This window comes from Chelonia mydas, chromosome 3 (genome assembly GCF_015237465.2).
Source record: "Chelonia mydas isolate rCheMyd1 chromosome 3, rCheMyd1.pri.v2, whole genome shotgun sequence".
Classification (NCBI taxonomy): Eukaryota; Metazoa; Chordata; order Testudines; family Cheloniidae; genus Chelonia; species Chelonia mydas.
Genome location: NC_057851.1, coordinates 170,179,464 through 170,198,182, shown reverse-complemented (window position 1 = coordinate 170,198,182; position 18,719 = coordinate 170,179,464). Strand labels below are relative to the sequence as shown.

At 41.1% G+C, this 18,719-nt stretch overlaps 1 protein-coding gene across 5 annotated transcripts in view; it reads right to left on the bottom strand.

Annotated features, from left to right (window-relative positions):
* Positions 1 to 10,949: 10,949 nt before the first annotated feature.
* Positions 10,950 to 18,719, bottom strand: part of PRKCE (protein kinase C epsilon) — a 507,167-nt gene continuing 499,397 nt past the window's right edge. For all 5 annotated transcript variants that reach the window (XM_007062803.4, XM_027825224.3, XM_037895851.2 and 2 more), the window contains one exon: positions 10,950 to 14,159. In XM_007062803.4, the coding sequence (XP_007062865.1) occupies positions 14,013 to 14,159 (147 nt within the window). In that variant the 3' untranslated portion in view covers positions 10,950 to 14,012. The remainder of the gene's footprint in view (positions 14,160 to 18,719) is intronic.

Genomic DNA, 18,719 nt, shown 5'->3' with positions numbered 1-18,719 from the left:
CATCTGTCAACAAAGGCAGACTTCCCTGGGTGGCAAGAGAGACTGGAATGCCCAAGGGGACTGTCTGTGACTCCATGTTAAGGCAGTTCTAGTGCTTGAGGAGTTCACACTTGATACTTGGTTGGTGGAATCTAATTATAGAACATACAAGCAGTCTGGGGTTTGTGCCCTGGCTTGTAACGGTCTGCCCCGATGTTGGCACCCACATTCATGAACCATTCCAGATAACTTGATACCAATGTTATAAAAACCATCCACCAGAAGGCAAAATCTGATCTGTTCTTTCTTTACCAGTCACATGATGAACAGCAGCATTACAGGTCAAAATTCCAGCAATGCGGCTTTTCACTGGTAATCTCAGAATCAATATGGATTTCTTGATTTGGGGTTAGGTTTGCAAGGCCAATTCATCTGTCCTTGTTCATTGTGTAACCCAGCTACACTTCCAGTCTCCAGAGAATAGTGAAGGCCTGATCAGTAGTCACGACAGCAACAGGCAAAGCCCCAAGTATTTGAAGTCATGGGTTTTTTTTCTGTTTGGATAGATCGCCTTTGAACAAGATTTCAAAGAGTCAGTTGGTGTTTGGCCATCGGGCACCTGTGACAGAAGATGACTGACTGAATCAGTGCTTCCTTTCACTCAGAAGCACTCATTGTGGATACTGGATAGCAGTTACACAAAAGTGTATGGCTACTTGTATTGTACATGGAAACTAGCTTTCAAAGCAAACTGAGGGATAAATGTTGAAGCTTAGAACACCCATTAGCATCCTGATCAAATCTCTCTTTTATAGCCAAAGTGTTATGTTCCAAGAGTACATGCTATAAACTGCAGCTCTGTAATAACTTGCCGAGTCACACGCAGGATAGTCATTTTGGTAAATCTGCTTCCCTTTAGTGTCATCAAGCCTTTCTTTTTTTTTTGGCGGGGGGGGAGGAGGGGGAGGCGAACAAACAGAGTGCCAGCATTTTTTTCAGCCAACATTTGTACCTATTGAAACATTTTGCAAAATTAATTAAATGAATTACTTTGCTGTTTCTGGAGTCTGGTGCACTCTTTTCACTAACACAGAGGCTGGAATTAAGCTGGCATCACTTCACAAGCCATTGGATCTGTGCTTCACAACCTGGGGGATGTGAATCTCTGATGGGTCAGGAGGAACAGTTGGATCACAATTACTGCAACTAGCAGTGCATCACATTGGATGTCTGTCCCCACTCACCCCCCCCCTCCGCCCCCCACCCCATCCAGGAAGCACCTTGACAGTTAGAGATGGGGCAGTACATTCACCTACCTCCCCCACATTACATTTTGGCTGCAGCATAACCAGTGCCCAGAGGGGGACTGTTACGGTTGTGCTGTGCTCCGGCAATGTAGCTCTTTCTCCTACTGTGGATGACGCTGAGTGAATTGTAGTATGCTAGTCAAAATCACAGAAGGTACCACGTCAGTGTATAAACCTGTTCAGTAACTGCTCAGTGCAGGAAGGAACCTGGCTTGACTTATTCTCCCGCTACTGACCTGAACTGAAAAGAAGAGAGAGACATTCCGAATGAAAAGAAAAGAAAAGGAATGAAAAGTGTCAGTGAGAAAATAACCAGAAATACCGCAGAGAGTGAGAGACATAGACAGCCAATTGGACAGTCACTGGAGAAGCAAAATACGCTGATTGGTAACTTTCAGCCTCCCAAGATGTTTAGCAGAGGAGGATGCCAGTTGCTCAGTGTGCCTCAGTATGGTCTCAATCCTGGGAAGTGCTGAGTTGCAGGTGCTGAGAACCCTAACTCCCTTTGGTCTCTAGTTCTTCATTCCCATTTGAAGTCAGTGGGTGTTGAAAGATGCTCAGCAGCTCACACGATAGGGCTCCGGCCTAGTTGATGAAACCATCACCTCAGAATTGTGCCTCAGCCTCCATCACATTTGGTGGAGCTGTAGGCTGGTATTTTGGAAAGTGCTGGCAATTCCCAGAGGCCACCAGTCATTCTCAATTGTCAACATTAAGTATTATGAACTCAACCATCCCTGAACACAGAGTAACAGAAAACAGTTCCTGTGGTGAAATAGCAGTCATTTTCATCCGGGTGCAGTGGTCAGCTTGGTTAACTTTACTATTGACTGGCACTGAATACTGTTGCAGGGATAGCCATTGATGATCTGTAGATGAAAAGTGCAGATTCACTGACAGTGAAACATTTCACAGAAGTGTGTTGATTTTTGATTAAATTTCATGTATATAAAAAAAAAACCTTTTGGTTTTCCATTTTGAAAATATTTTTCATATTTTATCATATAAAGTTTTTAAAAAATGAAATAAGTAGAACCTTGAAATTGAAACAAAACATTTCAACTTTATTAATGCAAGATTAAATGTGCAGAATTTCATTTGCAGGACATTTAGACTATTTTAGGTTTTGTTCCTTATTGGAACAGAAAAAAATTCAAAATTGCAGAGTTCCCCAAGAATTAAAAAATCCAGTTCACACCCAGCTCTGGTTCGCAGGACCTTCATTTTATATATCATTTGAACAGCACCCACTAATGCCCTATTGGGGCGTTGGCTCAGTAGTGACTCAGGAAAGAGTGCCACTTGCTGAATAATCAACACTGCTTTTTGTAGAACATAGATGTCTCCTAGGAAATGTGTGTGTCTGGTTTTCTCTAGGAGTGTGTGTTGTATAGTTGATTGGACTTTATGTGAACGTTACTTATTATTTCCATGCTTTTTTTGTGTTTGCATTATGTAGAAACAGAATGAGCAAATATAACTACAAGATAACTATGTTTTTTGTTGGACAATATATAGATATATATTATGCCAGAGTCATTGAGACACCAATAGTTAAGGTTGTCTCCTGGTTTGCAGGAATTCATATTTGATTGTCTTATAGGAAAACCATAGGATCTGTTCCAAATTTTCAGCACACAATTACTGAGAAAAGTTTTAATTTCTGAGCTGTTTCAAGAAAATCTGTTAATATCCAAGTGCTCATTGATTAAAAAGTGCCCCCCCCAGCCCCCCCTCCACAAAAGTTTCACATTCTGAGTCTCATGCTTTCTTAGGCTCCTCTAGCTTAAGAGCTACAAAGGAAAGGTAAGAAAAAGCAGCAAGGCAATGGATTGTAAAAAGTCAGAGTTTGGTGGTCTGTCTGGGGTGATGTCATTAACAACGAAAAAAATATGTTTAATCATCATAAGTGGATCCTTCTACACCCTGGTTAGCAGAGGGAGAAAATGTTTCATGTAGATTTCTTCCATTCAATATGTGGAAGCCTTTTGGAACAGATTAGAAAAGGAATAAAAAAACTGCCTTTTGAGATATGCCCTTGGCAATGCTCTCTGCATCCAAAATTGGGATCATAGGGAATGGATTTTATTAGGCTACAGGCTTTGTATTGTGTCAAAGAAGATCGCCACTGAAGTAGCTGCTGGTTCATCTAAGACTAGGATGTCTGTGAAAACCACTTTCACGTTCCCCAAACCTCAAGCTGTGTAGTTTTACAGAAGTGTGCAGAAGGGATGGTGTAAGGGTTATTCAGTGAAGCTGGGAAAGTGGGATTTAGGAAGGAAGTGGTGGGAGGCTGGCATTCTTATTGGGACAGAGTTAAGGTCAGTGTGTGTGTGTTCTTTGCTGTCAAACACTAATGTGCGGTGTATTCTCTGTCCCAGTCAAGCCCGGGTTATCGTTATCTCATTCCTATCCTTCTCTCCATTCATTTAGGCCCTACCCAAGCTTCATCCTTCTTGGCTTAATTACCTTTCAATAATCCTCTTGCTTTTCTCTAGGATTTCTAAAACCTTGGTTCATTCCATGGTTCTTTCTCATCTGGGGTACTGTCTCCTCTTCCTCCTTCTCCACCACCGCAGTTCTAACTCGCCCTTCAATCAATCCAACATGCACCCGCTAAAATAACCCTCCTCTGCCACCACTCCGTCCATTTCATCCTAGTTCTTTTTCTCCCTTTACTGGCTTCCTGCCTCTTGCCATATCAGATGTAAACTCCTTGTCCATACGTTCAAGGCACTGCACAGCTGCCATCTGTGAATGTCTGATAACATGTTAACGAGGCACTCGCACACTATATCCATATGTAGTTTATATATATCTGCAGGGAGCTCATCAGGGCCAGGTCTTTTCCCAGACATTAAGGAGGAGATGGCCTCAGCTATTTCCTCAGTGCTAATGTCACATCCCAAGGCCTCACATTCTTCCACTTCCAGTTTCTTAAGTGAATAGTCACTTAGGAAAGAATGTTTATTGCTGAAGTTTGATTTTGCTTTGGAATTGTATAGTTCCAAGTAGAATTCCTGGAATCTGTTGTTTACAAGCAGGAGTCAGAGGCTGTAGAATCACTTTCTGCTTGCATTTGAGTCTGTTGCAGAAGTGGGCACTGCATGAACTTGGCATCGGGAACTGCATGTTTTTGGTATCAGGAGCTTGTAGCTATCAAGCAGATCCAGTGTTTGCCCACTGTGTTGTCTCACATGCTAGACAAGGTTAGCTGAAGCCGAGAATAATCATGATGTACGCATCTTGGAACAGCAGTGAGTACTAGACTGAGACCAGTGTGTGCGCCAATGTACTTTATCACGGCAGTAAGGTGAATATGACAATATTTTATCCAGAGAAGCACTCTACATTTGGTTGTGAGTGAGACTTTTTAGGGTCTTTGTGAGATGGGGCCTAAAAAGTCTCACTCACAAGCTCCTGATACCAAAAACATGCAGTTCCCGATGCCAACTTCATGCAGTGCCCACTTCAGCAACAGACTCAGGGTCACTGGCTATCTTTTGGACTGGTCTTTTCCAAGGATTAAATAGCTGTGTACAAAACTGAATGTGCTTTAATGCACTTCCAAACTTCAGACAAGGTCCAGTGTAATTATTTCACAATATTTTTAGTAGTAGCTTGTATTCCATCTTGTGCTGGGCCCTTCAGCTCCTACTCCCTCACAGGTCATGTATTGACAGGAGGGATAGTGTGGGGACTGCTTTGATGGATGGATTAGTTTTCTTAATGTGCTGGAAAACTTCATTGTTTCTAAAATTCCAGCAGAAGGTGACATGAGGGAGCAATGTCCTACTGGTTATTTAAGGTTACCCCTGGTATACATTTCTATGTTTTGGTTCTCGCTTCTGATAAAAGCTCACTGCAATCTGGCTGTCAGCTCTGTAATGATTCCAGCATTAGCTCTGCCCCTCTCCACAGCCAGGACTCCCCAGTCCAGGTCTGCTCCCTACACCTTCAGCAGAGGGCAGAGCAGTTTGCAGGTAGTTATGCTGCTGGGCCAGTGGCTGGAACTTCCACCTGTTATCTCATGGAAGCTGCTCAGTGCTCCCTTCCCTTTTTTTCTTGCAGGAGGAGGCAGGTGAGAGCTAAGGGCAGGTAGTGGCTGGAAGAAGGAGAAGGACTTTATTCATCATCCTTGCCAATATTGATAGCTGACCAAAAAGTCAGAGATCCCAGGGGTGAGATTGGTGAAATTCCAGAAAGCTGGAATCGCTGGACAAAAGATTGAGGTTAGACAAGTTTGAGAGTATAAAAAATGTGGCTAAGAACTTAAAAATCAGAGGGTAAGACCACAAATCCCATGTGTATGCTGGTTGTGTTGTTGTGTGGGTGGTTGTGTTTATTTGTGTCTTCTTGGCGACATGTTGATTTATGCCATTGGTGCATGCAGGCTGTGCGTGGCAGTGAGAAGCTATTTGTGTTTGGAGTTTTTGGGTGGGGTATGTTGTGCTGGGAGAGTTGTGTTGATTGATGCGGGTTCCAGTTGGGTGTACATATGTGGCAGTTGGGCCAAGTAATCCACCAACTGTTCAGGCTCCCTCATACAACCAATGAAATTGCTGCATGAATATTAGCTGTAAAGTAAGGTGATTGAGTTACCTGTGATGTCATAATGGTCTAGGACTCTTGGTGTGCCATAGATACGTGCCTTAGCATGGCTGTCCATTGCACAGATGCAATTTTTAAAATCAAAATGGCCGAGAGCTTAAATTTGGATGGTAACAGATTGTGAAACCCAGTGCTGATTCAAGCTGGTGATATTCTGATCATAAAGAGTGCTCAACCATGCTTGGGCTGTTTCCATCACGTCACATTGCTTCAACACACATTTTAGGCTTTAGGGTGAACAGATACATTCCTGGAATCTTATTATAGAGAGAATAGCACAGACAATCTGCTGTTACTGAATGCCTGGGTCCCTCCCTCCATATCTCTGCATGGTTCCACGTCCAACTCACTCTTTAGTAGATGTTGGCTGCATTCTAGGCACAGAGTCAGAAAAAAGAGCTTTAACTGTTAAGCAAGAACATGAAGTTCCCAAACACCTAGAAGCTGTGTTATTAGACCGTTGGTTTTGTTTGGTGGTAATGGTAGATGCTTCCAGACAGAGTCTGGAACAAACTCTGCAGCCCATAGGCAAGCACCACAGCACCACTACTGTACTTGCCGGCAGGTGTTCTCACTATCAGCCATGCAAGACTGGGCTTCCATCTCTTTACATCAAAGAAAAATACCTGCTTTGGGCTAAAAATGGAAGTCAGGAATTCATAAATAAAACAAAAGAAGGTTTTTGTTTGGGGATAAAACAAACCAACCTGATTTATTTGTGCCTAAAAGAGAGACATGAATTAAAAGGTGCACGCTAAAAGCAGGATTTGCCATTTTTTTTTGCCAGAAATGAGATTTTGGTTAATTTTGAGCAACTCTGATCACGAGGTCAACAAATATAGTAACAGCTGGAGTTACTCATTCATGAAATGCAGCCATTTCCTGAATATGGAAATATGGTGTGTGGCTTAGGTAGCATTCCAAGTAGGGTGTGACTAAGTTGGATTTATGCAGCACCTTTCCTTCAAAAGCATCCCAAAGCACTTTACATAAACTCATGCCCATTAACCCACTCCTGAAATGTATCCTTCTCCAAGGTGGAGCAAATTGCCAGAAACGTCAGGCTTTATTTTATTTAATTAATTTAACAGTGACAAATTCTTGTCCCAAGCTCAGGGTGCCTTGGCATACATTCAAATGACATAATATCAAAATACTCAAGTATCGCACAGTGGTTTGCTTTGGGGCATATCAAAAATAACATCTATGCAGATGGTCCTGGCTGCTGATGGAACCTGAGATCTGCAGGTTCTGGAAGACAAACGTCCTATGCTTCCACACTGCCTCTTACCTGCTTTCCTTCACTCCCACGTTAGCACAGTCATCCAGGGCTTCTGTTGCTGGGAAATGCCTGCCAAATTTCATGGAGAATTTTTGTTTTCCAAAATTTATGAGCTTTTTGATGAAAACAGAAATCCAATATGTTCTCTCTTTTTTTTAAGTCGGAAAAAAGACTCTAAGAGGAAAAAATGAAAAACTGGAAAACTTCAGCAAAATATGTCATGAAAATTTTCAAAACCAGCTCGTCTCAAAAACTTCAAAGTGAAAACATTTTCCAAAATTTTCCAAATCACATACCCAGTCTCCAGCTGCCTCTTGTTACAGACAACAGCCTTGAAGCAGCATGGTTGGCCAGTTTACTGTAATTTGAACTAATTGGTTGTATAACAACATATAATTTATCACCCTTTCATTGTTAACTAGCATATTGTTTCCATCACAGCAAACACAGTAAAAATATAACAGATTAATTTGTATTATATTATAAGACAGGGCCAAATGAATGTTGGTAGGTTTGCACTCATTTAACTCATGGCAAAACTTGGCCACTTAGCCTTTTAAGGCATGTACTCATTGTTATTTCTACCCAGGTAAATATTAATAGAAATTTAGCTGCATGAACCTACTTATTTAAAACTTGCCACTTAAAGTTTAATGAAGAAAAAGTGAAAAACTCAGAAGGGTCTGGAGATAAGGTACCCGGGTTCAACTCCTAGATCAGGGATGGCCAACCTGAGCCTGAGAAGGAGCCAGAATTTTTTAATGTACATTGCCAAAGAGCCACAGTAATACATCAGCAGCCCCCCTTCAGCTCTTCCCGCCCCCCCCCACCCCGCTCCCAGTGCTTCCTGCTCAAGGCAGCCCTGCCGATCAGCACCTCCCCCCACCTCCTGATCCGCTGTTTCGTGGAGTGCAGGAGGCTCTGGGCGGGAGGGGGGGCGGGAAAGAGCGAGGGCACGGCAGGCTCAGGGGAGGGGGTGGGAAGGGGTGGAGTTGGGGCAGGGCCTGTGGCAAAGCCAGGGGTTGAGCAGTGAGCACCCCCCAGCACATTGGAACGTTGGCTTCTGTAGCTCCAGCCCCGGAGTCGGTGCCTCTACAAGGAGCCGCATATTAACTTCTGAAGAGCCGCATGTGGCTCCGGAGCCACAGGTTGGCCACCCCTGTCCTAGATCAGTGTTTTTCAATCCATGGGTCGTGACCAGTACTGGGTCGTGGCATGTAAGGCGCTGGGTCACCTTGCTCTGGTCAGCACTGCCGACTGGGACGTTAAAAGTGCCTACCTTTTCCAACACCAGCTCCTAGGCAGGGAGGCCATGGGGCTCCGTGCGCTGCCCCCACCCTGACCACTGGCTCCGCAATTCCATTGGCTGGGAACCAGCCAATGGAAACTGGGGGGGGGGGCGGTGCCTGCAGGCGAGAGTTGTGTGGAGCCACTTGCGCGCCTCTGCCTAGTAGCCAGACCTGCTGCTGGCTGCTTCTGGGGCACAGTGCGGTCCGCGGTGCACCCCGGCTACGCTGTTGAGCTGCCGGAGGTAAGTCCATGCTGGTGCCCCAATCCTCTGCCCCAGCCCTGAGCCCCCCCAAACCCAGAGCCCCTCCTACACCCCAAGCCCCCCAGCTCCAGCCAAGAGCCCTGACCCTCTCCCACACCTCAATCCCCTGCCCCAGCCCTGAGCCCTCCCAAACCTGGAGACCCTCCCGCACCCCCCCCAAACATGGAATCCCTTCCTGCACCCCAAGCCCCTCATCCCTAGCCCCAGCCCAGAGCCTGCACCCCCTGCCCAGAGCCCTGACCCCCTCACACCCCAATCCCCTGCCCCAGCCCAGAGCCCCCTCCCACATCCTGAACCCCTCAATCTCAGCCCCACCCCACAGATCACACCCCCACACCCCAACCCTCTGTCCCAGCCCTGAGCCCCTTCCACACCCCAAACCCCTCATCGCCAGCTCCATTGGGTCGTGGGCAACAACAATTTTCTTCAACTGGGTCCCCAGAAAAAAAGTTTGAAAACCACTGTCCTAGATCATCCACAGACTTCTAATGTGACTTTGGGTAAATCACTTAATCTACCCTGTGGCTCGGTTTACCTTTTGTGAAAACAAGGATAATACACTGTGGTGTTCTGAGAATCAAATGATGACTAATCATGAGGTGTTCAGATACTGTGGTGATGAGAGCCACATAAGTGGGTAGATACATTCAGAGACTCTATTTGACAGAGATTCTAGCCTTCTGAAATATGCATATGCTCAGTACAGCTCTCCCAACATGTACAGTGAATCAGAATGAGTTGCATTTCTATCCATCAGCCAGCAGTCTCTCAGCACCTTACACTTCACCAGCACAGAAGAAAGCCTTTTTTAAATATTCATTGTTTATGTTTTAGAGACCTGTGAAAAGTTAGTGGGAGGGGTAAAAGCGGACAAAAAACATGACATGGATTAATATACTAGGGGAATAATGAAGTTTATTGCCTTGTAAGATTGCAGTTACATTCTTTGTGTGCTTGGGTTTTGAACAACTGCCTCAAAAAGACAAAAAGTGACCTGAAGAGCTCTGTGGACCTCAAAAGCTTGTTTTTCACCAACAGACGTTCATAGAATCATAGAAGATTAGGGTTGGAAGAGACCTCAGGATGTCATCTAGTCCAACCCCCTTCTCGAAGCAGGACCAACACCAATGAAATCATCTCAGCCAGGGCTTTGTTAAACCGGGCCTTAAAAACCTCTAAGGATGGAGATTCCACCAGCTCCCTAGATAACCCATTCCAGGGCTTCCCCACCCTGCTAGTGAAATAGTGTTTCCTAATATCCAACCTAGACCTCCAACCTAGATGCTGATCCAGTAAAAGATATTATCTCACCCACCTTGTCTCTCTTGAAAAGACAAGATATTCTTCCAACTGTGTATCCAGAATATCAAGTTGCGTGATAACTGTTTAGCTGCCAAAATGTGTTACGGCACGGCCTTTGTTAATTAATGTCCCTGGAAAGCCAAGGTCACTGAGGCTCAGAGGAATTGAGGGGGCTGACTGTGAGGGACAAACTGGAATGATAATAAGGAAAAGCTGAAGGGAGTGAGAGAAGAGATATTTGAATGAAACGTAAGGAATTTGCTGTTTTAAAGCTAATTAATATTTGCTGTAGTTCAACGTGGTTTGGAAAACTCTCTGCCAAAGATAATAAGCTGATAGCTGCCATGCTGAGGCTGAACATTTACATACATGGTGGAAATGAGAAATAGCTTAGAATTTGCCATTTGTTCTTCATGCGTATTTTCTAGGCCAACAAACCATTTAACTATATTTAATGTAAGTTAAGACCTTTTAACATTCATGTATACCAGTACAATCCCCTTTTACGCTTTGCAGGCTGTGAAATTTTAAAGGCATAAATTAAATAACTAGAAAAGATTTCAAGCGGGCTCTTAGGTTCCAATCCAGAATACCATTTAAACATGTGTAATGTTAAACACGTAAGTAATCTAATTAAAGCCAACAACTCCTCACCTGCTCATGTTTGAGTGCTCTGCTGGACTGGGGCCTTACTGCCCAACCCAGCATGTTGGTGAGATCTGTGGGAATTGAGGATGCTCAGTACCTCTTAGGATTGGGCCCTTATTTATCAAATCCCCCTTTACAAAATGTCCCCCCATAAAAACCAACCAACCAAAACAAAAAATCCCAGCATAATGAAAAAGTATTCTTTCTTCAGCCTTGTAAAGAATGTTTTCTTCTTCCATTGGAATTTGTCATGAAGACTTAGAAAAAATAAGATTTAACATCATTGTATTTATTAGGTTCTGAAACAATACACATTCACATCCTTTTGAATACAGTACATTTGGCACAGTAATAATGTTTACGATGAAATAACACTCATGAATGGCAAGAGATTCAAATTACATCCACAAGAAAAAGAAATCCTGTACAAATAAAGCCTCACCAAAAAACCCAACAAACCCCAACTCTAAAACTGAATACATTTTATATTTAACGAGAGCTATTCTGCCCATAATTTAAAAAGAGGTAATTTTTTAGCTTTTTGGAGAGAATTCATTATTTTTCACTCTATGGAAAAATGTTTCCACTTTTTATAAAATCTATATGGGAGAAAAACAACAAACAGTGGATTCTTCTCTTTTTTTTGTTTTTTTTTTTTTGGCATTTTGCACTCATTTTACAAAAAAAATCAGGAAAGATTTTACAGAAATGTAACAGCGTGTTCATTTTTAAGAATTATCTTTAAAAAAATGCGCAAGGTAACAGACAAACCTCCTAATGTAAACCCCATACAGAAGATCTATTTACTTGTATTGAAGAAACATCTGCCCATGCAAAAGTTCTACCTCCTTGACTCCTCACTTAGCATCCCTACAAAACAAATGCAGGTGCCAAGGCCTCTTGTAATAGAAATGTGTGTTCATGATTTTCACGCTAAGAACAGGATTGATCTAAGCAGTTTGCTCACAAAATAGCTTTGTGGAATGTACTTACTCTCCGAAAGCAAATGCTAATAATTTTGTAGAAAGGCCTCTAATTTTACCAACAGTAGTGCACGATGCAATAGTTTTTCTTCATTCTATTCACCTATGTAAAAGAACACTTAGCACTGTGATCAGTTCTTGCCTGGATGACAAAAGCTGTATGTGGTGAAAACTACACAGAGCCAGCAGTGACACATGAAAATTTATGGGCAATGTTACAACAGTTTCCTTGGAAAAAAAACATGAGATGATGTAATCATTAAAATGGTTCTGTGCTTGTACTCAACTCCAGAAGCTAGTCGTTTCCCAGTACATAAATTTACTGAAGATAAATTAAATTAATCTAAAGATTCGATCCATTATTACACCTGTAGGCCAGACAACACATGAGTTGATATAGCATAATATTTAATATTTTGAAATCATCATAAGAATATATATAATAATTACACCTGAGTTTTTAAAAAAACAAAATGGAACTGAATGTTGTCATCAGTTACAAAGGCTATGAACAGCCGGACGCATAATTGACACAAACTAACTCATTTGCTTGAGACCAAGATTTAGCTCTTAAAGCCAATGACTCGCACTTTGTCCACCACAATTTGTAACATTCCTTTCTCTTTCCTAGCTCTTTCATATCATAGAGTTGAAGAGAACTATAAAAGAGATTTAGTATAGCTTAATATATGTCTACATCTTTTATAACAAAAAAATCCTCCTCTCTCTGACAGTAACTTGAACCAATACACATACAGAGTATTGCACATGGACATTATTATAATTATTCTTTCATAGACTAACGTTTTTATAATATGCCTGAACATGCAGCAGTTGATACCTCTATATTCAATGAATTCCACAGGCCTTGCAGCAAACACTATATACAAAATCTCACCTGTACAAAAGGCAAAAAAGCTTCGTAAGTGCCACTTTGCCCGTAACAAGTATATATATTTTTTGTGCAGCTGGAAATCCATGTGCAACAATTAAAATGGATTCCATTAACTGCTCACTCAGTCCAGTAAAATATATAATAAAATTACCTCAGCGATACATGTACACAAAAAACACAGGGTACTTCTGGAAATATAAGTACATAACACTGTTAGCATATCTACAGGCGGTAACTTCACATTAGTAATATTGTCCACATGAGTTACCACTTCAATTAATACACAAGAAAATCAATTTACATCTTTCCATAATGTCAGTTTTTGAATGTTTGATCTTCAGTCTTTCAACACACTTTCACATAATCCATGTTAAGCTTTGTTTTGTGTTTTTTTAATAGCACAGATTTCATATTAGATTTTAAACATTAAAAACAGTAGTACTATGGTTTTGTAAAAGTGTGCAAAAGTAACACACTGCTGTGAAAAATAAATACATATAATTAAGCAGGGTTGTTATCATTCACATTGAATACAAAGAACTAAAAACAAATTCTTTTTTATTATTATCATTTTTTAGAAACATGTAATTTAAAACACCTATGTGCCTGCCAATGTTTGCTTTGGGTACAAACTTTTACTAAGAAAGAAAAGTAATGTTTACCCAATTACCTGTCAAATTTGTAGTAAACCTATGTAGCTTCATTAAAGCTATTACAGGCTTTTGGAGAACTGATCAATTCTTATACTTTAGCCCTTTAATACCTGTGTATAAAGTATCTGATTTCCTATTTTAAGCAACTTTTTACATTATCTTCATGATTCTTTTTATTCCTAACTAATAATCATGAAAAATTAGCTATGCCTATTTTTGGTGGATAGTTTTATATGATGCTTGCACCCCCAGTATGTTAAAGCATATGTGATCAGTAATTGCACATCTAAGAAAGTAGACTTTTTCAATGACCACAGAACTGTGTATAATTGTCTTCTCCACACTTGAGTACAAACTTCATTGTAAACATCAGTGCGGAAGAAATGGCTCTCTCTCTCTTAATTAAAGATGTATGGCAATTATGTACTGTTGTAGGATGAGAATAAAATCTGCTAAATCTCTGTTTTAAAACAGTATGGCTCTTTTTGTTTCATGAAAAGATGCAAATTGTGTCCTTTCTGTGAGACCTTAAGAGTAACAGAAAGGTTGCAAATTGCAAAAGCACGGCAGTGTGTTACATCTACAATTTCTGATACAAAATTGTTTTGCATTGTTTGTGAGACAGAAATTAAGAGTGCCTTCAGATCAGAAGATTAAAGGAAAATAATAAATATATAGTTTAAATCGGGATATGGGCTCAAGGTAAGAGAAGTAGTTCTTGATCTAGTGAGTCTCAGTAACTGGAGGATCTTCTTAGGACCACTTCTTGCAGCATCATTCATCTAGCAGCCCACTGCCGACTATGGCAGAAGCTCTTCTCCAAAATAAGAGAACCCTTTAAATTCTTCTTGATTGATTTGCTTTATAATTGTCTCATCCACTAGCGTTAATACTGGCTCTTCTCGCGTAAAGTCTTGATCAAAGTTATTTACATCCCTTTTGGTTTTCTGGGGAGGAAAGTATAAAAAGGTGAGTGAGTGATGAAATAACATACTAAAACCAATAAACATAAAAACTGCTTGGGGGGGGCCAGGGGACTGAAATAAGCAGAATTTTCTGAAATGATAAAGAAAAGCTATTTCACACAAAGAATAACAAACATATGGGATAAGCTACCAAGGGAGGCCACAGAAGCAAATATTATAGTGACTTCAGAGAGCCCCACTGGTTTCTGGAGTGCGAAGGGGTAGTGATATGATGAGAAAGCGGGAAGCTGAGATTAAGAGTCATTATAAAAGAAATGGTATGGTAAGCAGTATGGCCATTTCCTATTCTTATATTTTTGTATGCTTTTAATGGCATCACATTTGAGAGGTTTAAAGTGAATTGTCTTCCCCACAAGACAAACTTCTTCAGCCCTAACTCAACACCTTGGAGGCTCAGCACAGGCAATTCAAGTTTCCCCATGCTGCCCTGCTAATATGATCTCGATGAATCAGCTCTAGAGCTGAAATCCTGGCCCCACTGAAATCAGCAGTAAAGCTCCCATTGAGTTCAATATGGACAGGATTTCACTTTAAGACCCCATGGCCATTTAGTCCTTGGTCTTTTCTTGGCAATCGCTGTGATTTGGATATCTGCCAAGTAGGAGCTGGACTAAGAATACCAATTCATTTCACATAGGTCATTGAACAACCACATGACAGTGATTATGGTCAGTCACTACCCACACAAGTGACCTGAAGATGTGATAGACAGGTAAAAAGCTCCAGCTCCCATTACCACTTTCCTGGAGGGATAGCTCAGTGGTTTGAGCATTGGCCTGCTAAACCCAGGGTTGTGAGTTCAATCCTTGAGGAGGCCATTTAGGGATCCAGGGCAAAATTTGGGGATTGGTCCTGCTTTGAGCAGGGGATTGGACTAGCTGATCTCCTGAGGTCCCTTCCAACCCTGATATTCTATGATTCCACATTAATGCAGTCATATTTCAAGTATGCACAATGTTGTTGAAAGGAATAGGCATTTTTATTTGTTTAAACCTTTTATGGCCGTCTATTCTCTTGTTATGTTTCATGAAACATTTCAGAATAGTTACAGCTGAACCAAACAGTATTCAATGGAGGCAAAACTGCCATTTTAAAACTCATTTAGTATCAATCCTAAAATCAGACACAGATTTTTTTGAGATTAAGATACCAGAAATACAGTAGCAACCTGACTTACAATGTACTGTGTCAAATCATATTCTAAATAGATTTACATACCAAAAATGGTATATGTATCTCCTTTCAATACATATCTATAACTCTTGCTAATGCTAATGCAAGAATATACCCATCAAAGTATTATTTAGGTGATCAACTCTACTGATGCATTAGAAAAATATTTTTCTTTATTTCACATAACAGACTTTTCTCATATCTGTAAAATAGTCATACTAACTAGCATAATCTATTTTGGCTGCATGGATTTTATATAATTCATCTGTCATAGCAAAATAACTCCCCTACTTAAAATGAAGAGTCTCTTTATGATTTGTGCACTACAGGATTTTCTAAGTGATGGGCAGTGAATAACATGCATAAACCCACCTACTTGCTAATGGGATTTCTGCAGATACCATAACACCCTATGTACTGCCTTTAAAATGCTAAAGTGAAAAAAATTGATACATATTTTTTTAACTGGCACATAAAGATTTCATTCTATGCAGTTTAAAAACAATGGGCTTTAAAGTCCTTAGTGAATTCTTACTCAGATGGGAAAATATTGTGGAAAATATCATTTGAATTTTTAAATGAATTCACTTCTGACTGTGTTCACATCCCTCTTCTCTATGTTCTCTGCAAATATTCTAGCAAATGATTCATTGTCAGACATGGTTACTAAAGAAGAAAATGGCAAATGAGTATTTTCAGAAAGTGACTTTCAAATTTGTAGTAAGGATTATATGCACCAGAACCCTGATCCAATGTTCACACTTTGAGCGTTGGATACTCACAGCCAATAACCTGTGGGCAAGCTGTAGAACAAGAATTTTTTCAAGAACGAATTTTCATTGAATATATTCATGAGGAGTGTGGTTAGTTCGCTGGGAATTTGCAAACAAAAAGAGAGGCTAAAGTCATCGAACAGGCATTCATAATGAACCATTTGCCCCGCAAACTGAGGGCCAACTTTTTAAAGGTATTTAGGGGCCTAAAGATGCACATAGGTGTGAAATGGTATTTTCAAAAGCACCTATGCTCCTAACTCCCACTGACTTTTTAAAAATCTTGTTTTCACTGGGAGTTAGGCACCTGGGCACTTTTGAAAATACTATGAGGTACTTATTTGCATCTTCAGGAGCCTTTTAAAATCTGGCACTGAGTTTCTAATGTGGGCAACATTTCCATTGAATTTAATGGGACTTTTGTCTAGGTAAAGACTGAAGAAGGGCCTCAGAATTTTTCACTGTTTTAGATATGAAAGCAATTATCTACTTTTCAACATAGATATGTGAGCCAACCCGCTACCAGGACTAGCATAGAGCAACCTGCATTACTTACTCTAGCAGGCCTCTAACAATGCAGTTACTCAAACCAGACAAAAATGAGTGGGGCATAAACAAAACTGAATAGATTAAGTAATCCAAGGAAAAAAGCATAACCATTGCTTCTTTTAAATAGAAATCCTCAATTGAGATTTGGCTTCTTAGGCAATTTTTTCTTGAAGCCCCTTCTATTTTGCAGGGCCCCATCAACTGTGAACAAACAAGTCTGAGTGCATTTCTGCTTGTTCCTGGCTTTGCTGTTTTAACATTCTTGCATGCTGGGTGCTGCATAGGCCCATAGCATGCACAATTTTAAAGCTGCAGCACCAGAGCACAGAAGGAAGGCAGCAAGGGCTGCTACTGTCACCCAGAAAGGATCCTGAAAGGCAGAAGGGAGCTCGGCAGGAGAGAAAGAGTCTAAGGCTTCATGTGCTCGCTGAGCTGGGGTTTGATTCCCAGCTTGCATACACATACTTGCACTAGATAAACAGTAGCATAGCTGCAGTAGCATAAGCCCTGGCAGCAGTGGCATGGTTTACCCACCATGGTACATAATTGGCATAGCTAAACTATGCTTCTGCCGCTGCTAATGCCCGTGCTACTGTAGGTACACTGCTATTTATACTCACACTAGCTGGATAAGAGCTCACACAAATTTGTGTATGCAAGCTGGGAATCCCATCCTTACCTGCAGCGTAGATGTAACTGAAAAGTATATGAAGGGAATGGGATTCTAGTAGAACCAACTCTAAGCATTCAAATTTCATGAGCAGGGCTACAAAAAAATCTTGAGATTGGATTAAAAATCATGTAATCACATGACTCCAGGAGCTAAGGCTTTAAGAAAAACACCAAATATCACAGGATTCTGATAATATCATGAGTTGGCAACAGTGGGATTCTCTCAGGGGAACTACCAAGGCAGCAAAGCCAGGAGGGTACTGAAAGTCACAGAGGAATTGGCAAGTGGCATGGAATGTGAGTCAGGCTTCTGTGTGGAAGGGGAAACATAGTGGTCCATGCAAACTGACTTCCCATACAGCATATGTAACAAGGAAAGTCCACTTGGTTTCAGAAATTGCATTTTTTCTGGGTTGTCTGGACAATGTGTGTCCAACCCAAGTGAACTGTACCAATGAATCAGAGACAGAGAAACTACACAACAGTTTCTGACAGGAAGTGCCCTGATGAAACTACAGGTGAGCAGAAAGTAGCCAACCATTTTGAATTTGACTGAGTGCCCAGCATTAACACCTTTATGCTTATGAAAAGTGCCTTGGGACCTTTAATGACCAGAGGTGGTCAGGTCCTTGGCCATCACCAGAAGCACAGTGCCTCTTCTACCTTGAAAAGATATTGATTCCAAAGGAAGAGTGCCACCTGCTTAATCACCACCATCTCTTTTTGTAATACACATGCTCTGAGAGATCACAGCCAACCACATTACTGACCCTCTTTACCCTGTGATGAGCACAAAGTGCTGCGACTTCCTGAGCAGGTATATAACATTACAAATTAAGAAACCAATGAACAAAACTGACTGCACAAGATAAGATGACATTTATAGACTATCACATTTTGCAGAAGAGTGACGGCCATTTTTAATTTCATTTAAAGTTACCAGTGCTGTTCAAAAGGCCACAACCACAACAGAATTGTTAAAAGACTGTCTCACTCAAGGAACACTGTTGTTAGTCAGATGTCTCCAATGGCCTGTGTTGGTTTACACAAGGGAATCCAACTTCATGTTTAAAAACTCTAATTTTTGTTTTGAATCTCTATAGGCAGTGCATATAGTGGAGGGGCGTCACAAAATGTCGCAGACCTTGGAAAAAATGTTTTTTTAATTGAGCCGGGTTGCTGAAGGGCACACTTTAAGCACTGTTTGACCAAGTGCATGAAAATGGATTTTGGCTGGGATTCGGAAAGCCCTCCCCAACACACTTTTTTGGATCATTTTATGCACTGTCTATATGCAGTTAGTAAGTGAGTAATATGAACTTCACTACACAGTAATGAGCATGCACTGAACATG